A 25,674-nucleotide genomic window follows, 5' to 3' on the forward strand; every position below is an offset into this window, starting at 1 on the left:
TTTCCATCTGTTCTCTTCCCATCCTCCATTCAAACACACCATATCACATTAAATCACATTACGCTGCCTTAGAGCCTGCACAGACAGTCTGTAACAGACTCAGTGCAACGGAAGCATGACAGAGGAAACAGGGAGAATTGATTCAAGAACCCAGAAAGCACTTATCTAGTCTATGCCTACACCAATGTATTCTCCCTTTGTTTACACACACAAATAACTTTTCCACACTGCTGGTACTAGGTTAACAAAGGTGAAGTGAGACCAGATGCAGTAGGAGTGAGGGGAAGATAGTGCTTATTATCCCATCTCTACTTACTCCTTACTTCCTCCCTGCTTCAAGCATAGTCTTAATATGGATGGGGCTGTTGGAGTGAAATCAAGATGGTAGTAGCAGTGCCCTCTGCCACCATTCCTCTAATTTCTCAGCTTCCTGGGACAGGAGATGAAAGCAGCAAGGGGACACGGAACCAGGGAACAATGCTCCCAGCCCAATTCCTACCATGCTTCAGCCACACAGATTAACCAGTTTCTGCCCCCTCCCTTTAATTTGGCACTTTCCATAGGGCTGAGTCCCAGATGTATGATAGATAAACTGCTATATGTTTTGCCAAGACACTTGATTATAACCTGGCCTAGGTAAACAAAGCATTTAAATTTTCAAAAGTGACGCTAACATCAGTTTGAAACAGTTACAGGCATATCATTTGTGTCTACAACAGATATAAACATCAGCAGCTTAAGTCTTGTTACAGTAGACTTGAAATTATTTGATGTATTACAAATCATATTATAATTTTTTGATATATTATTTTTTCATGATATTCTGGTACCAAGCTATATACTTGTCCTGAAGACAAACCTAAGGTTCTTTTGTGCTCTACCTGTGCTATAACTTACACTGGGTTTCCTTTAGGTTCAAGAGGCCCTTAAAATTGCTTCCAACTATCAGCAAATGGAGAGTAAATCCGTATTATTTAAAAACAACCCATATTTGCTTAGGTTTGTCCCAATTTGTCCTTTCACTCTCCTGGTATACTAAGTTCTACTCCAAGCATTTCTCCATTAGGAAGATACAGGGAAGCATAAAGATTTATTGGTTTTAGCTAAGTTCATACAGCAGATCCAAATCAAAGTCAGGAACACAAGCAAAGTAAATCAATAAACCTGGAAAACTGAAATTCAGCCGCCTTTGCTCTCCCATCAACTCTTTCCATGTTTTCATACAAGTTTCAGAACGAAGCCCTTCATGCACCTGTTCTCATACTCCTGTTTAAAAAAACCCAAACGCAAACAACCACAGAAAAATGCCCCTCACTGTTGTCCCTCCTGCCAAAACCCTGCAATTAAAAATCTGAAATTGTGGAAAACTTATGACTATGGGAATATGTCTTGCACACCCGTATCTTCAAAAGCCCATATTGCACTTCACTTGTATACAGTCAGATCCTCAGTTACTGACCTATCAAATTAATACTTAACATCTTATTTTGCCCAATGCAAAACTGAAGAAATGGTCACACACAAAGCGGTGGGATTCCTTACCCTCCTTGTAAATGTTAAGGGAGAGATATTTTTATCATGGTAGCACGATAGCAGGAGTGCTGAACGATGAAACTGGAGATCACTTGACATCTCCTCATACTCTTACCTGCCTTATCTCTGTACCGGTAAAACAGCCCATTACAGCCAGTTTCATCCTCCAGCTGTTCTTTTCTGAACATCCTTTTAACTACCTCATTTCTCCCACATACCTCTTTTCTGAATTAATTTTCAATTACAGTCTTGGAGGGGTGGGTGGAGGGGAGTGAGAACACCCCGCTTCCACTTTAGGGAACTTGACTGCCACTGGATGTCATTACTGACAGCAGAGCTTCTGAATCGACTGCTCTATGTCAATAAAACGGTTTATTTACTGAACTGCTAGTTCAACTCAAGTTTCAAAGCTTTGCTTGCTGTGAGAATAAATATTTAACTTACAGGAGCCGCGTCTATTTAAAAGTCCTCTCAGCAGCATGGAGTCCTTAACTCTCCCAGCAATAGCAAAGTGTTAAGAAAGGAGAAGCAACAGGCGTTGTGGTCGCATCCGCAGCACGATTCCTGAATGATCCCCTTGTGGAAACCGGCAGAGGCGCCCCGCAGCCCGCCCGGAGCCTGCGTGCCCCGCCGACCTGAGGGCTGCCCGCCGGCGCCTCAGGACAGCCCGGCCCAGCGCCCCGCCGTCTCACCCGCGCCGAGGGGACACCCCGAAACCCTCCCGGGGCAGCGGCACAAACCCTCCCCGCCGAGACAGGACGCTTCCGCCGACCGCTCTCGCACAGAGCGCCCCCCCCCCCGCCTCGCACCGCCCGCCCCCGGGGACCGACCTGCTCCCGGGCCCGGCTGCCAGCCGCCCTCGCCCGTCCGCGCCGCCAGGTGCGCCACACGGCGGCCGCCGGCGCGCGGCAGCCGTTAGCTCGGCCCCGCGGGGCCTCGCGGCGGGGGCGGGATCCGTTCCGCAGCCGCCTTGTCGCCTCCTCAGCACGCTTCGGGACCAGTAGGAGCTTCAGGACACCTGTGGTAGGTCCGGTCCGCGCAAAGAGGCGGCCGGGCGGGGAGCAGCGAGGCTGGCGGGCAGGTGGGTACCCTACGTGTCCACACAGCACCCTCAGGGCTCGGGCAGCCGTGCCTCAGCCGTAGGTGCACGCACCTGTAGCGGCATAAAATGTCGAACACCCACCAAAACCCCCTGTGATGTCAGTGTGAAATCAAGGCTGTGGCTACAGAGCAAGGCCTGGTCTCTAACAGAATGGACAGCAGAGGCAAATCCCATTTCAGGGCTTCTGGTGGGTTCCTGGCTGGCGCCTCATATAATCCTCTAGGTTGGAAGGGACCTTCATGAGCTCCCCTGCCTTGCAGTACCTCAGCTTCCCCAGCTACCGTGTTCCCTGTAGGAGCTGGTGAGGTCTGGCTGTTTGAGCTGCAGCCTTCTTCGACCTTGGCTCCACAGGAAGCCTCTCCCATCACCTCACTGGAGAGAGAAAAACTGGGCATTATCAGGCCTTCAGTGAATTCCAGTGTGAAGGGAAGGGTTTGGATAACTTCTCCCCCCCCCAGTTTCTGAGTTTTATTCTTTCTATCATTATTACTGGAAGCAGAACAGTTGATTAAAACTCTGTTGGTTTAAATAGCGCTACCAGGCATATTTTTGGTGCATATTCCTACATACCAGAGATTTTCTAGGTTAACAAAAATTTTATATTATTAACTGAGAAAAGCAATACTGTCTTTCTCCAAAGATTTAAAAATCAAGTATTTTTACAATTCAAGGACTTCTTATCTATTTTAATTCTATTTGTAAAATAATAGTATTGGCCATTTATATTGATATAGGTGTTTTATGTCGTTTTTCTATTGACTCCTCTTTGAAAAACATTCTCTAATGCTATGTTTATGATTCCAAAAATCTCTAGTACAGGAAGTCTCCAAGGAAGCAAGCACATAAAACAAAGACTGACACTCAAAAGGCATAGTTTTTTGTTCTGTCTGTAGAGATTCCAGGATTACTTCTAGAAATATGAAAAGTGCTGCAAACTTTGGTCATTGGGAGTTTATTGGTCACTTTGGGTGTCCTCCTGATCCAAAATCTGATAAGGGTTTCTGTTGTCTTGGTTTTACCCAAACAAGTCATCCCACATGTGTGATACTGACACAGCTCTTTCACAGCATGCATGTGCTGAGTACTTCTGATTATGTCAGTTTTCCGGGGAGTTGGCTAAACAACAGCAAGCATTTAGTAGAAAGCAAGATAAAGAGTTTCGAGTACTTGTAACATCGTCAGTGTAATTAACACACACTTTTCGCTGTTTGTGGAGTGGTTGTATTTCAACCACCACTGTTTGCTGTCTTCCCTCTGCGATGGTGTTGACTTCCATCTAAATAGTTTAAGCATGTTTAATATGCATGGTGTTTTAATGTAATTCTATTACTTATTATAATTGTCCTCAATTTTAGAATTTCCTTTTGTCTAGTGTAAGCTTGTACTGTGTTTGGACTGTTGAAACGTTTTGTTCCCTGTTACCAACTGATGCACTCTCTGACCTTGTAGTGAGTTATGTATGATTCCAGTTTTCTTTTAAGCTTATACATGAGATCAAGACCATGAGTCACATACCAGATATTCCAGATAAAGAATTGGACCTCACTTACAGAGCAAACATGCATAAGGTGGGAGAGTGAGAAAACAGGAAGTAGAACACCTTTGAAACATCTCTGAACATGCTAAAGAATAATTAAAATTGGCAAGAATCCACAGGCTGTGGATTGCTTTTGAATTTGGCTTGCTTTTAAATTTTTCTTGTCTTTCCTCTCAGCTTTGAGGTAGTCATCTTAAATAGGTCAGCTAAAGGAGTGGTCAAAATTATAATGGTTGATAACATTTGCATCTTTCATAATACTGATACCAAAAAGTATTACTGTAGTACTGCTTGTTGCAGTATCGTTAAGCCATTTGGGAAAGGGTCAGTGGAATTTGGAACAGTCTGGGCAAAGCTGGGAGTCTTTTTCAACACGAGCCTGGTTTCCCCTCTTTTTCCCCAATTACCCTTACTGGTGGTCTAGGACAGGTATCTGGATGACTTTTCCACATGATGGAAGCAGCATCTCAGACCTCATTTACTCCTTTAGGGCCATATAGTGTTGTTACTTCCTTTCTTGTTTATTTCTGACCTGGAATAGTCAGGACCCTGCTGGTACATGCTGTACTCCGGTGTTTTGTTGGGAAAAGTAGTGTCAGCCCAGTGCATAGGAAGGCGAGTGTGGCCTTGCCCTGGACTGCTGTGAAGGGAAAGGACCTGGAACAGAGAGACTGTGCAATTACTGCCACTCCCTTGGGAAGCACAGGCAGAAGCAGAGGGAGGCTGAGCAGCACAGGCACCACTGTCCCATTACTGCTGCGGCACTTGTGTAATCGTTTTACTGTTCTGTTCCTGTATTGTTTGATATATGGAGTGCTGATACTACTGTAATATTATTATACCACCAGAAAGCAAAGAGAATCCTAATTTTGGGCTACCTTTAGCTTGTTGATCCTGTCTATCCTGTTTAACATCATTTTAACTAAAGTGGATTAATTCTGCATCTCTCAGTGTAGGGGTTCCAGAAGCACTCCCTCAGCTGTCCTGGCCTCTTGGCTAATTACCATTCCAGAAGTCCCCCCTTCAATAAAAGTGGTTTGTTTCTTTTCTGCAGTACTGCAGACACATTACTGTCACAAAGCTGGCATTGTGTTAAATCTTTGCCTCTCTTATATAACAATGAAGCTTATTCAAGGGAGAGCAGAACCATCCTTCTCAGAAAAGACCTATGAAAAAAATAACTTAGGAACCCCAAAAGCAGCTGGATGCTGCTTTACTAACCATCTTCATTTTTTCCATTTCAAAAATCAGTGGAAAGTTATTGGCGAGATCCCAGATTTTGCTCTATAACTGTTTATCTCAACTAGATATAATGACCAGGGTGTATTTTTATTTACTTAAAAATTATTGAGCAGAAGTGTCAAAGTTTCTCTTCCCCAGTGTCACAGTCACATATATGGGTTGTGCCAACAATGCTGAGAGAATGTGTATTTGAATTCAGGCCATATTCCTAATCCTGCAAGTACCTGAGTAGTGCTTACGTTTACGTATGTTAGTGGTTCTATCATAGTGCACTGCTTGGTCTGTTTCTGGGTTGTACAGAAAAGTGGCAAATGGTTTGCAGTCACTGAAGGGTAAGAACCAAACCAGACAGTTGTATCAAGGCTTTAAATGGCAATGTTCTCTACCTAGAAGCTCATGGTTATAAGACAGGAAAAAAACGTTCATGTTTTGATATATCAATTTGCAGTGTGTTCCAAATTGCTGTTTCATTTGCTGAAAAGTTTTTATAATTTTACTGTTTATAAAGGAGAGTAAATTATTTGCAACTAATGTAGTCTAGATTCAGCACCAACCATTCTGATTTTTTATTATCAATTTACTCAAGAATTCTCACAAGAGATACCGAAGACCTCACGTCCTTTTTTATCAAAAGCTTTACTCCAGGAAGACTACAACAAAGGTTAGTGACAATGTGATTTCACTGTTTGCCCCAAGTCACAGTACTCATATTCATAGCCTGTACAGGCTATGAAACACCAGCATTAAAACAATGAATAAACATTGTGATGCAGGACTGTGAAAGCTGCAAGTACTGTGTAATCTCGTTTGTGAAAAAAAATGATCCATTTAAATACTCTGAGATTTCCTTTCACGTAAATTTGGTTAAATCAGCTGTAGACGGGAAATAATCGGGAAATAATGGATTGGAGAATCCTTTCTCATTGACTTCATACATCTAATCCATTATGTCTCATTAAAGTGTAGCCTACCTTATCTATAACAGAGATCTGTGGCCAGTCACGTTACCAATTTCCTCTGGTAAGGTGGACAACCTTCTCTTATCCTTTGAAACCTTTTTTTTTTAACATACGAGGTATGCTCTTTTTTAACAGATAAGATATGGTTGTGTGTTTTTTTCCCCTGTCATTATTTGGTGGAGTTAATGTGAAATAGTCAAAATGAGAGTTTAAATAAAGAGATTTTATCTCTACATAAACTACAGTTGAAATTTTCTTGGACGCTTGCAGGACAGCTACAGCTACTTGATATTAAAACAAAACTTGCTGTTTTTTTCTCTCTCACAGTTTAGAGCAGTAAATGGGATATAAAAGTCTTCTTTTCAGATATGGTTTACTAGGACAGATGAAATACACTTTTTAAAAAATCCCTTAATAAATAGATAGTTTTCTTACCGAGTACTATACTTGTTGAGCTGTTTTTTTTTTTTTTTTTTCAGACTTCTGTTTAAATTTTAGAAGTTTTTATGGACACATGCATTTCATAAAAAAGGCTTTCAGGAACGTACTGTTACTTTTGTTTAGCATTTTTAAAGACATTTAAACAAGCCATTGATCTGGCCGCCTGCATGTAACTAATGGGAATTATATCTGAGACAGCTGTTACCTTATCTAAATTTAGCTCGTGGTGCTCCAGGGACATAGCTCCATCTAGTGTTCAACTTTTAAATCAGGCACGAGTGATCTTGAGTTTTTGGAATGAACGTTCTTGGCTCCCAGGTAAATACTAGCTCCATACGTTGAAGCATTTTATAAATTTCTGGGTTGGCAAGCATATCATTGTAAAGTAAGAGCTAATGGAGGGCAGGTGCAGTCTTTTCGGGCAGTCACAGCTGTTTAAAACATCTGCATCTGCTCTAACCATCAGGCAAAGGCTGCCTTATTGCAGCTTGGGAAATTGAGTTTATACTGTAAGTTACTGCATGCATATGTACAGGGAATACAGTACACTATAAGCTGTTATTCCACCTCTTTTAGTGAGGCAATTTTGAGTCATGGCGCTTGTTTCAGTCAGATTGAACTCATAACACTGGGGGATTTGGCATTTGTCTAAATTTGTTGCATTAAGAAATGGGAGAATAAAATGTATGCTAGAAAGTATTGTGAATTATATAAGCTGTTTCTTGACTCAAAAGATATTCATTTTTCTATTATCTTCTCATGAAAGCTTCTAGACAGCATTTAGTTTTGATTCAAGTAAGATGTATTTTTTTGTAAGATCTTTGTTTTAAAAATACACACAAAATCCTGAACCAAACATAGGAGAGACCATAACAGCAGAAAAATTCCAAGTTCGTCTTACCTGCAAGTTTTGAGCCAGGAGACAAGGGTCTCTGTCAGCTCTTTTTTCCAGATAATGTGCTGGATTGCTTCTGCTTTGATTGTTACGGTTGCTATCACAGAATTATTTTTCTTGAAATCATACATACAGATGCAAGAAGTCATGCTTTCACCTTTGTTCCTTTGTTTTAGAGGCAGACTAGCCAACACTGTTTGGTATTATGATTCAGTTAGTGTGATATAACAAAATACTCCGTGCTAACTTAGCTTCAGAATTGAGCCGTGGTGTGTGACTTGCTGCAACTCTCAGGCAGTAAAGATTAGTTTAAGCCACTTTCATCTAACCTCTACATGAGCAAGAGCAGGCAAGGTCAGTTAGTGTGACTCAGCTGATATGCAGGAACTAGGTCACATGCCTGAGCTCTTGGTTTATTTACTGATCAGGTTTTTTTTTGCTGTTTTCTGATGTTTGTTAGAATGTGACTTCATAGAGGATGAATGATACCTTCTGTGGAGATTAAAGAAGAGTGGGCAACGTATCAGTAAAGTATAATTGAGTCTTTGCAGATACACATCTTAAAATTATCTTAAGGGTCAGCCTGCAAGCAGGCACTAAGATGTATTGGAAAAAAACCCACAACAACCCAGCCCCCAAAACCAAGCCTACAACAGAAAAAAGCAGCAGGTCCCTATCTCTAATGATTGTCTTGGATCCAGTAGCTGATAACCTAAATTTGTGTACCATAGCATGCATAGCTTGGAAATTATGAGTAATTGACTATGATTGACATGTGGAACAGGAACTCCTATATTTACAGATTCTCTGGGGACAGCTAGCCTGTTTCGATACAACTCATGTTTCCTGTCAAAGAGCCCTTCTTGATTCTGTAGTCTGACTTTTAGCCATTTTGCTGTTGCCTGTTCCCTTTGTTCTGCCTTCAGAGATAAACTTTGTGGTTTTCTGAAACTTGATCTAACACCTAAGACCTATTTTGTCTATCTGCCAGACTACAGGTTTTCAGCAATTCTTCATTCACTCATAGGTTGTTTTCTTTTAGGCTAATGTGTCTCCCCTCACTGCCCTAGCTTTGAGCTGTAAGCCTAGCTTGTACATGACTGCCCGCATCCTTGTCACTATACTTTCATTAGATTTTAGAAGTAACTAGAAACATGTCTCCTGAAACGTTTTTATTTTTTAAATTAGCTAGCATAGGGGTCTAAAGTCTCATATCATATAACCTGACTACAGCTATATTAATTAATTTTCCAATGTATTGCCTATAAATTTACAGCTAATTATCAAGAAAGAAAGTTAGTAAACAATGATGAATATTTGAATTCATGGCAGATTTTATGTACATTTGAAAGTATTTCTGAGGGATCATAAGTAGTCTCAAGCCACTTTAAAATTCTCCTTTCTTTTTTATGTCCAAAACAAATCATTTTGGCCTCTTCACTCAAATCAAGACACATGTCTAGTGTACTTCACGGCTTCACGGTCTCTGCATAGATCTTACCACAAACTGAATCTTCACGGCTGGAGATAAACAAATAAAATTCAAATAAACAAATTCAAACCAAAGTCTTCAATGTGAGCTGCCTATATATACATTTCCACTTAGGAAACTGGAGAGACATTATTTATGAATAATGAATTTCCTGCCCCTCCCACCCCCTTCCTTAGTACCATTCTGGGAGAAGAACTGGACTACAATTTGGGGGTAGAAGCTGTAGAGCCTTCAAGAATCTTTATACCACATTGGGACCAGAGCTGGTAAGGAACCAATTACCGGCATTAGCCCTCTCAGAAGGTTGTTTTTAGCTTGATCACAGTGCCACAGCTGCAGGAGTTGTGGTTGATTCTGAGAAAACCTGTGTTTCACGGCAAATGACCTCTAAATCCTGTTGTGAATTTGTGTTGATTACAGCTATATAAGCCTCTAAATAAGCTTATCTCTGTTTAAAAACTAAACCCATTTATTCTATGCTTTACCAAATTTCCATTAGTCCAAATAAAAACAGAACTTATAATGGAAAAAGTTTTATATGAGCACTGTGAATTTTGATACTTAGGCAGTTAGTAAGCCTTTTCAGGTAATTTGCAGTTTAATTTTATTATACACATTCGAACTTAGCTAAGATGTATAAGTTACTGTGTGTTATCATAACATTTTATTCTCTTAAGCTTCTTAATGTGAACAGTCTTCGACTTCTTATGTTAATAAATAGGAGTTTCTGTCTTCCCAGAAGTCCCCTCTGAACAGGAAATAATTATGGTTAGTCATCTTTATTGTGGCTCTGATATTTCTTTTAGCAGAAGTGTTCTGTTCTTGTTATGGAACTAGATTTCTGTGCATATTTAAAATCATCACGATCTTTAGATTTTTTTCTTAAATACGAATTTATGTTAAACCAAAAGAAATACCTCAGTATCAAAAACTTGCTGGTATGATAATGACTGTATTCCTGTCATAACTGTAGGTTAAGACAGTGGCTTTCTGCATACAGACCTGAATTGTGACTTCAGCCTGAAAAATGTGTCACTTTTTGCTATTGTAAATGATTTTTTCCTGCTCTTAAGATCTGTTGTGTGCTTTTTAGCTGATCTGTTCAGAAAAAGGTTTGCTTCTTTTAGGCTCCGTTAAAAACACAGCTATATTGTTTGGTCTTGAAGCCTAGTTTGCCATTCATGGAGAACCTAAAATGCTGACTTTGTTCGGTACAGTTGTGCACAGATCAAATATTTGTTTCCCTGAAGTAATGGAATGAATAAGGATATGAACGTAACTTCTCTTTTCTTTGTTTGTGCATTGTCAGGTAACAGGATTCTATTTCTATGAACACGCTGCATTCCTTTTTAAAAAGTATTCATATCTTGTTTATGAGCATTCCTTATTGTTTTCTTGGATAGTCAGTCATGTGGTGGTGTAGTTCCTCACTAAACGGTCCATCCATTTTTTTTTAGCATAGACACAAATAAGGGTGAAATTAAAATGTGATTTTTATCAGTACTAATACTTATGGTGCTGTAGTTAATTTGATGTTGTGAGTAATATCAGAAGAATATCATGACAGCAAATGTTAATATAAATATTTCACAAAAAAAAGTTAACTGGGAGGCTATGATAAGCAGCACCTTCCTTGCCATATAGCTCCACTAGAGGGAGTCACTAAAATAATAGCTAAATAAATCAATTGCATCTTAATTGTGCCATCTGGATTTCAGTGCTGTGCTCTGCCTATGGAGGTTTATGTTGCAGGAGTAGCTGGATGGTTCTGGGTGTGGAGAACTCAAATGTTTTCACTTAAAAAAATTAGATCTCTTCTGCTCTTCAAGAAAAAGGAAGGGATTTGTTTCAGGTTATGAAATAAGCTTAAGATACATGGTTTTGTGGTTCTGATTTCACCTGGAATACTACAATGGCATAGATGAATTGTTTTATATTTGTACAGTTGTGTGCCCTTTTTTTTTCCTGTTTATGTATGTGCACTTGTACATGTCAAAACATAAACATACAAGTATATGACGGATGCCAACATATTTTAAATTGCTTAGATAGAGAAACTGTACATCGTTTGCATCTATTGTTTAGTAAAACAAAACATTATTTTCAGTACAAATTTTATAAGAAAAAGATTTATTCAAAGTGTGTATCCTATAAGTTATGGTATTTGTAAGTTGGGGAATGAATGATACTTATTTGAAATTTAATAAGAAATTATTTGTTGAAAAGACAGGAATGTAGTTGGAATGTAGTTGTATTGTAGTTAGGAATGTAGTTGTATCAAATATGCAGTGAGGATGGGAATGCGTTATTTTTCTTATGATATCAATGCATGAAAAGAAAAGGATGCAGGGTAGTCTGGAGGCTGTTTCAGTTTGTCTACATGCAAGTCCTGTAAATTTAAAGCAATACATTTTGACTTTACTGCTGTCATTAATCCTGCAAGTTTATGTTTGCATTTTGTACCCAAACAATTGAATAGAAAATGCATTTTTACTGGATGCAGTCACTGACTTCCAAAATATTGAAGAAAACGAGCAATTTGTAGCGTTCAGCAAAATTGCTTCTGCTAAAAAGATTACTGAAATAAAACTGGTTTTTAGGTCTTGATAGGAGATAACATTTTCCACAGTGATACGAGTTCTGCACACAGTTTAGAGCTGATTGCTTCTGGGACTGAAATATCTGATTTCAGATGGTTCCCTCAGTTTTCTGGATCCATACAGAGAAGAGCCAAGGCTTTAAATCGGGTTTTGCACCTATCCTAAAGAAAACTTTTTCTGTCAAAGTTGTTTTTACCATTGCAAATGTGGCACTGGAAAGCTGGCATTAAATCAGCATGCATCTTGCAGACACATTAAAATGGCTTTCGGAAAAATACAGTCTGAGCATAAAGCCAAAGTAAATCTTTGTTGCTCTTACAGGGAGAGCCATCCGTCTACATGGCACAGTATCGATTTCAAGTTATGTACACAGGAACTTACACTGACACTTTATCTTCTGAATCCTCAGTTGAAGTAAATGGATGGTGATAGTGCAAGCAGTGTAAGACTGGGCCTGTAAAAGACAAAGCAATTGGGCACATGTGCTGTTTAAATTAAATGTTCTGATAAAGCAATGTGTTGTTTAAATTAAATATTCTGACAAAACTATATTTAAAACTCCACAAAAGTGCTTAATTCTTCCTGGATATTTGTTAATTTCAGGCATTACAGGGGATTGGAAAAAAAGTACAAAGTATAAGATCAGTGTCAATTGTGATATTTTCCACTTTTTAAACCCCATATAATGTAAAGGAAATCTAGACCATATCATATTCAAGTTCTACTGGACATCCTTGTTTTAAGAAAAACAAAGAGGTGAATTAGAAGATGTTTATCTGTGAATAAAAAAACAACCCTACCTAAACTGCTTTTTTATTTTATGGGGAACAGAAACATTCATGTAGCACTAAATTTTCTACTTCTAGAAGTTTAGGTAAACAAGTCAGAAAAAAAGGTGTATTTTTCTTTACAGGCAAATACATTCTAAAATGGGTATTTCTACAGCTGGTCCCAAACGGGATCTTTCAGGCTGTCTTTAGTTATATGAAGGCAGTACTGGGAAATACAAAAGCAGTTCATTAACCACTTAAAAAGTATTTACTTTTTGAGATACTTCTAAATGTGTGTCAAATTACAAAACATCCTCCACAGATATTTTTTCCTTTCTTCCCCTACTCGTAAGAAACTATTCAAAAAGGAGAAACAAAAGTCCCAGTCTTGTAATCCTAGGGTACAGATTGACTCACTGCATGGATTGATCCCACTGAAAAGTCAGCTGAAAGGAAAAAGGAAAAGCAGATGGTTATCTGTAGTAAGCACAAACACATGTTTAACCTTTTCCACATAAAGATTTTACTTGTTCAGAATTATTTCAAAAGGAATTTCAAAGAGAGTCTTCTAGAGATATTTTGAAGTAATTAACCCCAAAACAAATTAATATCGTGGATTATGCTGTCAGAGAGAACAGCAGGAAAGAAGACTAAGTAATCCCTAGATATCACCAATAGAAATTTTTTAAGACTATATTTGTGTGTGTGCACAGCACATACATTTGCACATCTAACACTGGAAAATGTTTGAGTAAGTCATAAATTAAACCCACTCCTAATATTGAGAATCCTGCCATACTGGGCATGTATGTCAACCCCTTTTATTCTTTGTATATAGCCTCCAGCTGCTTTTTTCCCATGTCACTCAGTACAAGATTTTATATTTGAAATAAACTGTTAGTTTCAATCACAAGAAAATAATTTTACACTATTAAGATACTAACAAAATTAATGAAGTTCCAATATTTGTCTTTTTTCATACATGTTTTACAGTAACCCACTGTAAGAAGTTTGTTTCTTACAGACCTTGTTTCTTAGGGAAACTCCATGTGTGATTTGCTAATTCTTGTGCAGGGTCAGTTATTCAGTATTACCCCTTAAAACATGGGCAACTATTAGCAACATTCTGTTTTTGTAAATGCCCTGTGTAGTTGCAGTAATGACATCATAGAATTTTATGGCACACAATGCAAAACTGTAACTTCTTCACTGATAGACATTTTATATACGCCTTTTAGTGTGAACAAGGCTTCATGGGATGTAGCTTAGAGCAAAATTTGGCCTCCCTACCAAATCCACTTTCTGAAGTACTCATGCCAATACTGCCCCGTTTTTGAGATCCAGGTAAGCCCACTTTTAAATAAAAAAAGAAAATAAAACATTAGGACTCTTGTAGAAACCTGCAAGTGTAGCATTATGGAGACAAAACAGAAGTTAGAATTAAACATTCAGTTACAGCAGCAGGCTTTGGATTAGGTCCTAATTAGAAATAAATGGGTGAAAATGTCATAATGAAGAAATCTGCACATAAATCAAGCTGTTTAGGAGAAAAATGGATGGTTATGGGCAGAGCACTCACTCCATCCGTTACTTGCTCTAAGCGATGCCAAGCAATGTGCCAATTCTCCGGCAAGAAATCACACATATTACTGCTTCGCCTGCATGCTGGAGTTCCTCCACATCTGTAAATGGAGCTTGCTTGCACTTTTGTCTGGTTTTCTGTAATTGCAGTCCTTGGATTATATATTCCTTTTTTCTGGGGCTTAGGGCTCAATATAGTGCAAGTATGATAAAAAAGCGTTAACTTCTATGCAATGCAAACACGTGAAAAGTTCAGGTAACTTAAAGAGCCACAGGTCCCAATTTTTGCCTCCAGGAGGAGCTATTTCTTAAGGATTAGGAGGGCTGTATCTTCATGGTTTCGGTTCTGGAGTTTCTTTCCTAAGCTTCCATGCATGTCTCTGCAGCAGTGTCCTCTGCCTGATGAAAGCACACTGGGTGGGAAACAGCACACGGGTAAAAACATGTACTGTTACACAGCAGGGTGACAGTAAGCATCTAATAGTTGCATTGCTTAGTGATAAACCCTTCCATAAGAAATATATTCTGTGTGTTTTTCTTAAATGGTGGCTGCTTGCATGAATGCTAAAAGGAGCTCTCATCCTCCAGATGAGATATAAATGATATAAATGAAGAAGAAAAAGAGAAAGGAAGATTATTTTCTGGGAAAGAAGCATATGTCTAATGGGCACTGTAAAAATAAACCTAGTTATACTGGCATAATTTACACCATGCTCCTAGCATCAAGATCTGCTATACTGGTAAAGCAGTTGCTTTTAGCAAGTCCCCTGATCCTCAGCATCCACAAAATCCAAAGAGGAAAGCATGCTGTTCTCAGGAAGCTTAAATTCATCATACAGGTGTCAATAAATCAGAGAGCTTGAACTCCTCTTGTGTATGATAATTTTGATTGCTTCAAGTGCAAACAGGACATAATCTTTGTAGATTATCCTGACCTGAACCAGCCCTCTGCAGAAGAGCTGGCACAAAGAATGGAGGACATGCAAGATGAGGAATATCTGTGAATGAAACCTGCTGTCTGATCTTACCATGGGAAAGGGTGGTCATGACAATGCAGAAAAAAGAAAAGGTAACTGATATCAGTGAAGAAGAGAGGGACCTTTATCGCAGCCAAAGCATTGAGGAGTGCTGCTGTGGTTAAAAGGATGAGGATCCTGCTGTCATAGCAGAGAATGCTGGTTTCCACTCTGAGAGCTGCAGTGAAGCAGAAGATCCAACCCAAGAGGACCTGTCTGTACAGTCTGAAAATGAAAATGCAGCACTGAAAAAGCAAAAAGCCAGTGATTCAGGTGAAACGGGCACGTGGAGAAAGTGCAACACGAACTTGAAGGAAGTCTTACAGAAGGACTTGAGTAATAGGGATGATAGTGGTTGTTATCTAGGTGGTGAAGGTAGAGGTCATAAACTGTCATTCATGTGGGTTTTTTTCCCAAGGAAGACTTCTCTGTGTTCATCTCCTTGTACCTATATCATTGCCATGGTAACAATCAATCATATAATCTACCTGAATTGGAAGCCAATGCCCTCTTTCATGCAGTTTTGTTTTGGCTTACTGCTGCCTTGCCAACAGTGCTTTGTTCTTGCTTTTTGGAGACTGGTATCTTGGAGTACATTATTCAGTTCAGATATTTGTGATTCTTTCCGATTCTGAACAAACATCCCATATTTTTGCCCTTTGTCATCCCACAGTTAACCAAATGTCTATTCTGACTTTCTCAAAAATATCTGTACCTGTTTTGTGCTACCAGTTATGAAAATTAATCAAATCTGTATATATTTATGACATTATCAGGAGGCTGGAGGAGAAATTATGCCTTCTTTCTTGTGCCTGAACGTTAACAGATCAGCAGAACAGACTATATTCACACAGGTGACTCTTTCTCAAATGTGTCATTGGTGCTGTAAGGCCAAGAACCTGTTGTCCCTATGGTCCAAAAAATTTGTATGCTACCCCAATCCACAGCCCATTTCCCATTTTATTCCATGCCGGAGGACCAGTAGTCTAGTCTATTTTGTGTTCCAGGAAGACTGTGGGCAAGACTGAAGTGTTACGAGGTGGTGAAACATTGGAACCGTTTTGCCCAGAGAGGCTGTAGGTGCCTCATCCCTGGAAACATCCAAGGCCAGGTTGGATGGGGCTCTGAGCAACCTGATCTAGTTGAAGATGACCCTGCTAATTGCAGGGGTGTTGGACTAAATGACCTTTAAAAGGTCCCTTCCAATCCAAACCATTATGTGACTCTATAAAATTAATGAAAGAAAAATCTTCTGCAATATTGATCACAAAGACAGTGCCTCTGGCATGAATCACTAAAGGGAGAGATACATATATTTTGTACTGTCCATATGCTCTTCCATATGTATTCTTTCTTGGTATGTCTTTGTCTATTGGGTTGGATAACTCTCTGGGTTGATTAAATAAGGCTACTCTTACGTTCTTATGCTAGACAGGACAAAAATCAATGGTGCTGCATTGCAGCAAGGCAAATTGAAGTTGTGCTTTAGCAAAAATGTTACAGCAGCTGGCTTGTGAATTGATGGAGTAAATTCCCTGGGAAAGTTGCAAAGTTCCTATCATTAAAGAACATTTGAAACAGGCTAATTCAACGACTCCTTCTGTCCTTGTTCTCCTATGATTGTACACAAATGGTTTGCCAACAAATCAGTATCAGGATTAACATCTGGGAATTCTAGCTCTTCAAATTGTTTGATTGTTCATACACATCTTTGAAACCAGAAGGCTTGAAAATTTGACCCTCCTTGTAACTGAACCTTAATTTTGAGATTTGTGAAAATTTTGTTACTCTTTTTTATTTGGTTTCATTTCTTTTGCATTCTCTACGTTATGAGATAACCTAGTGACACTCATCCATACAAAACTTTCTCCTTTTATCAAAACTAGGTAGTACCTTTTAATTCATTATGAACCTTGGATTTCCAGGGTAGCAAGGTTCAGAAAGGACCCTGCCTGAACTTTTGGGGATTGCTCATTGTAATCTCTATATGGAAGGCTTTCTCTTTTGTGTAATAGTGTGGCGCATAGCATATTCCAAGAATGCCTTTTCTAAAAAGCAGACTCAATCCATATTTACGTCAAAAGCATTTATTTATTAAGTAAAGAAAATTACACATCCTTTTGCAGTAAAAGATCTCGAAGGATTCCAAAGGTGGCTACTACCATTTTGTATTTAACTGTAATTTTACAGATGAGGAATAAAAGTGAATAATAATATTTGAATTTGTCTTTGACCAATGGTCACACAGGAAATCAGTGCCAGCTCACCTTACTTTCAGCCTGAGGATGTCTTTAACTGTGCTTCCTATGGCTTCTCTAACACAGAAGTAATGCTACAGTCATGAAGCTGCTTAGAACGATACAGTATCTTTTGCAAAAAGCAGAGGAGCACTGTTGCATCTCAGCAGTCCATACAGTCTTTGTTGTATTCTGGAACTTCTTTTCAAAATCGTTCCCTGATGTTTGGCTATTCTGTTGAAGCTATTTTTAAAAAGAACAACAGCTCTTTCAGTGTAAAGAACAAAATGGGCTTTCTGTAGAAACAGCTGTGGATTGCATTTTAAGCACATTTTTTTGTGGTTTTGGGTTTTTTTTGGGGTTATTAAACAGAAACGCAGCTTTCATTAAAATCCAAAAACTACAGCCCGTACCTGTATTTCACAATTTAAAGTCTAAGTTTTGTTTGGGTTTTTTAATATTGTTGAAACAAAAATGTGTTTGTATTTACCTGGATTTTCTCTGTTACTCACAAAACCAGGACAGACCAGTGGCATGCCCTCACTTGCACTATTGTGGTCGTCAGGGTCACCTCTTCTGTACATGTATTTTGCTGGAGTCAGAGAATAAGATAGAAAAGATTCTTCTATGAGCAATGGAAGTTATTTGAAGTATTGAGAAAATGCCTCACAACTAGAGCCTGATAGAGGACTAATAAGAAAGGAAACAATTAGAGTGATATGTAAGAGACTTAAAAAATACTATATGGTACAGAACAGATCATCTAGGAACATTCCTTCTGACACACAAGCAGTGATACACTGAAAAAAATGGGAAGGTGGCAAATTGAAGCTGATAAAAGTGGATATTTAGCTGTAGCAAATATATTAGTAGGATCAAAAATAGACTGTACGGCTATGTGCATAACAAAAATGTGGAAATTTCATGGAAATAGTCTAGAGGTTCAGTGATTAGGAATAGCCTTAGTGTAATGTGCGAGAACAACATGTTAAAAATAAACCATGTTTGTGAGGTTGTATACTCTTATGCTTTGTGATATAATAAACCTCTCCTGTTAAAATTTACAGATAATTGCTCTGGAAGCATGTGATTTTATAGTGCTCACAAAAGGGCTTCCTACAGTGAGCTTCAAGGTAGTGAAGGTTGTCAGATAATGTGTATTGGACAGGAAGGACTTTTGATTTCCATGACACTGAAGCAGAATATATAGTTTTGATAGGAAGAGAACATGTCAGAGATGGATTATTATTTTTTTACTTATCCTTAGTCTTTAATTTGTGTGCGTGAGTTGCACGTGTGGTATTTAATCATCATGTAATTCATAGTAATGGAATCTTTACATATTCTTAATTGGACATTAGTATAAGATCACTGGGTTATGTAAGCTTAAATTTATGTAAAATAAATGAAAGTTGTAACAAATGGGAATAGTGTACTTTTAATGTGCTTTATTGACCAAGTAGACATGGGACTGATAGCTTTTAAGTGTATTTGAAAAGTTGCTAAAGATTCTAAACTTTTTGCTTTGTGTGAAGCTTGTAAATGATCTGGGATCCATCACCCCAAGCAAAGAGTTGCTTTTCTTTAGGATTATAATGTATAGTGGAATGGCTACCCTGACGTTTTGGAAAATGCAATACTGGGATTTCATAAGTATTTACGGCACCCAAAACATCATAAACACATTGTATGCGAGAAGTGCCTCCACTAGGAAAGTTGTAGACAACATAGAGTGTGTTGCATGCCATGAAAGCTGCTTCAGCATCCTTGCTATTGCATGAGGTGTCCCAAGTGTGCTCTACCGCCATGGTTATGTGGTTGATTTTAGTAATTACAATGTTTCCTCCTGTCTCTGGTTCTGCATGGATTGCCCAGAGCCCTTGCTCATCAATGGCAAGATCTACTTTTGTAGATGGAGAAAGCTGATAAGCAGGAATCCTTCCAGCCCCTGGCAGTAGCATTTGGTCAGTTATATTTCTTTTCTGGATATTGAATTTAATTATCTCATTTAAGGAGCCATATTTGTGATAGAACAAGAAACCCTGATATATGATGTGACCAGTTCCTTCCCAGGGAAATGGCAAGGTGACTCTGCGAGCCTTTACTGTATTATTACTTTCCATGAATGTCATGATATTTGAAAATTCAAAAATAACATCATTTACAGAACCATTTAATAAATAAATCTTTGTATGCTTTTTGCCAGGATCTTTCATCCAAGAGCCATGCTTATCTCCAGTCTTCTTAACTATCTTTAGGGACTTAATACCCGCAAGCATGTGGTCACAACCTGCAAGGAAACACCGAAAGACAAAAAAAAAAAATATAAAAAATTAGAATAGCTGTGAATTTTCTAGTTTCCTTTCTTTGAGTTACTTAGTTTCCTTTTAAGCCAACTATAAGGCTAGGGTCAATATATCAGTACAGGTGTCAGCAGCGTGGCTATAGTAAGTAGTCTTGAAGCTAAATTTATAAGACATATTCAACATCTCCTGCTAAGTATACTGCATATCTTCAGCTACTCATAGTATATTGTTTTCTGCTCTTTTAGACCAGTGTTATCCAAAAGGGATTCTATTTGTGTACCTGAGAGGAGACCAAGAGCACATTACATTAAGGTGGCAGGTGGCCTTTAAATAAACTAGTACGTCTGTGTTACCGATTCTTGTACTAGAAGCATGGCTGGTGAAATTACGTAGTTGTTTACCTTACTATAGGGATAAAATTGGCACCAGTGGAGAGCAAGTCATAGTTTTGGCTTCATTACATTTTGTATGCACTTTTTGCAGACGTTTAAGACCAAAAAGCACCAAGCTTGTTAAGACTCAGGCATTTGGACACTAAGATCTTTATCAAGGACCATCCTTTCCCAGAAAAACTCCACTGCAAAGCATATTCACAAGCTTGTTTACCAAAGGCACTCGTAAATTAGGAGAGACACTATTTGAAGTTGAAAGAATTGCCTTTAGTGAAGTGCAGCCGTTTTACTAAGCAGAACAAACAAAGCCCTAAGGCAGGAAGTTCTGGCGCTAGATGAATTGGAGAAACAAAACCAGCCTCTCTATTTGGCCTGATATGAACCTGTTGAAGTCAGTGGCAAGATTCCAGTTGCCCATAGAAAGCAACGTTTATGTCATTCGTGTGTACTGAGACTCTCTAACCAAAGCATTTGGATATTGCTGCTACAGCATGGATTTATTTTTTTTTGTTGTTGGAAGTCCTCATTCTTGATGCACCTTCCCTGAGCAAGCCATAATAGCTTTCCCAAAACTAACATTTATTGATTAGATAGATTCTAGAAACTTAAAACTGTTGAGCCAAAATACCTAGGCAGCCTTAGCAACATCCTCCTCTGCAGGAGAAATAATCAGATTACTATCTAAAAATCTATTAATAGCATCTGTCTTCTTGAGAGAAGCTTTTTAACTCTCCTTGGTTTTCGTAACAGCCTGCGGGAAGACTGAGAAACAGACATTCACAGTGAGCAAAAAATTTACCAAAATTTTTCCACATTCTCCCCAATGATGCCTTCAAAGCCCACTCTTTGTCAGATCCCAAAATGTGCAGAAGATAATTTCTGGTTTCCCACCCAAAGTGGGATGAGTTATCAACTACTGCATGTGGAAAAACAGTGATTCTACTTGACTGTTATTTTCAAGTCTGTGTGAACTTGAACCAAACCCACTAACAAAGTTGGACTTAAACTCCCACTTTTTTTCTAGAGTTTCTAGAGTGTTCTAGAGTTTCTAGGACTTAAACCCCCAAACTTTTTTCTAGAGTTTTGGAGTGACTCAGTAAAAATAATCTTCGGATTATATTATATATATATATTAATCTTCTGATTAATGTATGAAAGCATAGAAGCAGAGCTGCTACTTGCTGGAGTTGAGGGTCTTGCTACTTTTCCCAAGTGCTGTAAAATCTACGCAGGGACTAGTTTTGCCATCAACTTCAATGGGACAAGCATCTGACTAGTACCGACAAAAGTGAAGTCGCCATGAACTGCTGCAATAAAATTAAAAGTAATAATTTCTAACAAGGGAAAAATAGAAAGTAATTTTTTCCCCTCTCAAACTCTCAGAAACATATAATTTTCAGTGTCCTGACCAGAGTCAGTTTAAAAATCCCTAAATTTTTCTGACTCTCAAAAAAATCCCTAATGTTCAAAAAAATCTATATGTTGCAAAAAGAAGTCTTGATATTTGGAGCACTCAATTGTGGTGTTGGATTAGAGTTTAGAAGGAGAACAGGTGATTGCTTCTGTTGCCATCTGCCTTAGTACTCTTCTACTGGAAAAGTTCAGGGAACAAATTGTGAACTTATTTGTAAAATAAAAACAGTCTAATTCTGTTTAAGTTACTGAAATTGTATAATCGATGATGCTAAAGATCTTTCATCTGGCTTTAAACAAAAAGGGCAGTTTATATTTCTTATTGTTTATTTTTTTTTCTTACACTTATGAAGGAAAATGAAAGCATAATTCAAATACGTCTATGACATGTAATTTACATCTATAACTCAACTTTCTTAAGGTAAAGATATTTATAATTATAAAACTTAATTTGTTTAAAAAAATGGTACAGATTGTGTATATATTATTCACACTAGGTACCATAACACTTAATTTTCAAATCAGAACTGAGCTTTGCTTGAACCTAAGCTAGTGTGCTCTCTTGATAAAGTGCATGGAGGGGCGAGGGGGAGAAAAAATAACAGAGGAGGACAGTAAAAGAGGTGCAAATTGTAGAAGTGAGTTGAGTCTTTTTATTAACTTTTGAGTTCACTTTTGAGTTGAGGTTTTGACCCCTGCCCATTCCAAAAAATAAAGACCACCATTAATTCCTTGGTATAGCTGCAATACTCAGAAGTGCTCTGGCATTTTTTCTGGGGCTTTGCCAGAGCAGATCTTCAGAGGATTTTTACATTACTTTATAATAAAAAGCAGCTTCCAAAGAATCTATTTGATATGCAGTAGGGTATCTGCAAAATAAACATTTGAATTGGACTTTCTTCCCTCCCTCTCCTATATCTTTTTTGTAGTTTGTTTTTTTTGTTGTTGTTGTTTTTGTTTTGTTTTAAGTCTACTATTGACATAGCCAAAACCCCATGCAGTTATGTGTGGTATTCCCATAACTTCTGAAAATCTGTTATCCCTATATCAGCATACATGCATTGGCTAGGGGACTGTCTCATTCAGATCAAATTTCTGAAAAATAAACTGTTCTTACTTGCATTAAGCATGAGTTTAAGTTTCTTTTGTTCTTCTGCTTCTTCAAATAGCTGCTGTTTTACCAGGTCTTCATGTACTTCTATACATGTATTAGAATCTGTGACAGATCCAAAATAGTCAATGTCCCTTTGTGCTCGTTCAATTCTTGTTAGCAAATTCTCTACTTCACTCTTAACCTCAGCCTTATAATTGTTCAGTCCTGCCAGGCGTGACAGTACCATCTTTGAAAAGTCTCGGAATTCTTCCACATAATCCAGTATGTCTTGGTTGCATCTTTCCAGCCTCTTCTTGAGTTAGAGCACAGAAAGAAAATACATGGATATATGTGTATATTCTGTATAGATTACAATCTCATTCATGATTATTTTAAAAACTGTGCTATTCTCTCGTTTCCAGTCCCCTTGCCCCCCATCTATTTCAAACTGTTTGTCTGTTGCTGTATATCTGCATGAAGAGGACATGCTAGACTGGCATTAGCATTCACAGTTCTGGACAAAAATACACTTTTTTTTTTTTTCTTGATGTGGTTACTGACAACCAGATACTTTTTGCTGCCTAAAGAGAGAGAAGGGGTCCGGGGAAACAGCCAGAGATACTTAAGGGCACATGATCTCTGACTACTTGCGTCCCAGAAACTTTTCAGAACTCCTCCTGCAGGACCACCAGTGAAGCAGTCTCAAAAAGTTTTCTGCAGGAAATCTACAAACACGAATATTTCACATAAATACACCTCTCCTGACCAGGACAGTATCTAGTGTGGCTATTTGTCATCCATTTGAAATGGAAAATGCAAATATTGACATCTCTATGTTTGAGAAGTTTTTTTGGGGTTTTTCAAATTGTTGGCGGTATTTAAAAAAAATACAGATGTTTCTAGATTCAAATTATTAACATTTTTAAAGGTGAGGAAATTGATTCCTCTGTTGTAATGCAGCCGCTTCTCTAAAGATCATAGGTGTCCTGAAAATAGAAGCCCAACTGCTACTTCTGGAAGATAAGGAAGTTGAGCCAATATTTAATCCCAAGCACACAATCACAGGAGATCTAATGGCTAGATGGTGTGTTCTGATTTGGCGCTTTATGCACAAATTTCAGGTGTTTTGTTTTAAGCTGATGTTTGACAAGGGAATGTCTGAGTTTACTGAATTATTAGTGCAGTATGCATATGTTCCATGTAAACTTGGTGGTTTGTTTTGTGAGTTGTGGTTTTGTGTGTGCCCCTCTGCCCCCATTTATATGTGCCATAAGCCCCTAGAAAACTGTTTAATTACTTTCTAAAAAAATTTTATTTTAAATGTTTTCAAGTATTCTCTTCAATATCACCCATTTTCCTGTTCTTTATTTGGTGCCCCTTGCACCAAATGCCACAGATGGAATGATGTCATTTTTAATGTATGCCAAATGAATGGAAATTACCATGTGAAGTTATTCCTATAGTGGTTAATAAAATTTAAATCTCAGTCCACACAATGGGAACAGAATACCAGGCTAATCCTTCAGTTCTTTCTGTGTTATGAAGTTAAGACCAGTGAGAGCTTTCTACAAAAAGTGAATGCGAGATCAGACAAAGTTAAAGCTTCTCTAAAAGTCTGCTAATGCAAGTCAGGAGCCAAGGACATGTTAATGATTTAAGACAAACTATGTACGATTACAGCATGTCCATACTGAAAAGGTATTTTGCAGGACTGGTAGTTTTTACTGCAGAAAGAGAAGCAGGTACTGGTACTTTTATATAATTAATTGAAAGCAAATACCTATTTCAGTCTCCCACCTGTAGGGGGATAATTTCAACTCCTAGTTAAAATGCAGATACACTACTACTTTACACAAATTCGTCTTAAACTATTCTTCCAGGTGAGTTCATCTGTACATAGAAAAAATGCCTTGTAAATTTCTATCTCCTTGTTAATACTTGACAGCACTTCTCCTGGTGACAATATGGTTATACTGTTCCCTAGGATGGACTGTGACAATACAATAAGCATTTGCATGTTTAGCTAAATTCACTGATGTCATAAAAATATACAAGTAATAACAGAATAAAAATAACATTCTGAAATTATATTCCGCAATAAATAAATATGTGGTAATTAGGAATCATTATAGTTAAAGGTTTAGCTACAATTTTACTTATTTATTTGGAAAAAAATGGAAATGTATCTTCCTGATATTGTTTAGCATACATACTGTTCTGTTCTCACACACAAAGAAGAGCATTCATCCATTTTCAAACCCCTTTGCAGTTAGGCAGTATTACAGAATGATACAGATAGCACATACCTCTAAAGCTAGGAAACGCCGGTCAATGTAGTTCATCAGAGCTGCATCTTGCATCATATATTGTGCCGCTCCCATGATGCTTGTGAGGAATGGAACTAATAAAAATCGGAGTTTCAAGACTACCATTGTTTCATAAAATTTTGAAACAAAATAGTAGTGAATTAATTGTGTATGTGTGTGTGCGTGTGGAGGGCAATCCCAAACACTACTGCCAGTCCAGAATCAAATGAAATTTAACAGTTGTCTGATGTCATGATGTGAAAAAGTAACACTACAAATTACAAAAAAGTTAAAAATACTGTGGCTGTAAGTATTAAAAAGACTTAAAAAAGCTGTTGCAGTTTATCATTAAAAAAAAAGGTTGTGGCAGAGGAACTGAATGTGTTTATTTCTAGAAGCCAAATGACTGCTTTCCAGTTTGTGATCCTGTGATCAATCCCAGATGTTCAGTACTGAGTCACATAAAGCCCATAGGCCAAATTTTGTTAAATACAAATAAAAATAAGTTATCTTGCCTCCTTTCTCCTCCCATCTGCTTTCTGGTGTGACCAACACTGTGCAGCATGTACTTGGTGTAAGTCAGCATAGATTCAAAGTCAGTGGAGCACTGGTCATTTTTTCACAGGAAGATCTAATGCATAATGTCTGTAGCTATTTCAACAACCACAGCTGTTACTGTAAAACAATCTAAAGCAATTGTTTTCACTTCCAGTATTCACCCTATTTACAGTAGGACTGAAAACCATAGATAAAATAATT

At 38.1% G+C, this 25,674-nt stretch overlaps 1 protein-coding gene across 1 annotated transcript; it reads right to left on the reverse strand.

Moving 5' to 3' along the window:
* Positions 1 to 18,916: 18,916 nt before the first annotated feature.
* OLFML1 (olfactomedin like 1) lies at positions 18,917 to 25,041 on the reverse strand. The gene is made up of 3 exons (XM_074149768.1): positions 24,916 to 25,041; positions 22,634 to 22,922; positions 18,917 to 19,695 (listed from the first exon to the last, which is right to left on the reverse strand). The coding sequence occupies exons 1-3, from the start codon at positions 25,039 to 25,041 to the stop codon at positions 18,917 to 18,919; spliced, it is 1,194 nt and encodes a 397-aa protein (XP_074005869.1).
* Positions 25,042 to 25,674: the final 633 nt, after the last annotated feature.

The sequence above is a fragment of the Numenius arquata genome, chromosome 6 (genome assembly GCF_964106895.1).
Source record: "Numenius arquata chromosome 6, bNumArq3.hap1.1, whole genome shotgun sequence".
NCBI lineage: Eukaryota > Metazoa > Chordata > Aves > Charadriiformes > Scolopacidae > Numenius > Numenius arquata.

Bases quoted from the DNA above. Each gene is read 5' to 3' on its own strand.
- OLFML1 (XM_074149768.1), bottom strand. From the start codon at position 25,041: ATGGTAGTCTTGAAACTCCGATTTTTATTAGTTCCATTCCTCACAAGC. The intron at 22,923-24,915 runs GTATGTGCTATC...CTCTAACTCAAG, and splicing joins GGCGTTTCCTAGCTTTAGAG to AAGAGGCTGGAAAGATGCAA. The intron at 19,696-22,633 runs GTAAGAACAGTT...GTTTCCTTGCAG, and splicing joins TAAACTCATGCTTAATGCAA to GTTGTGACCACATGCTTGCG.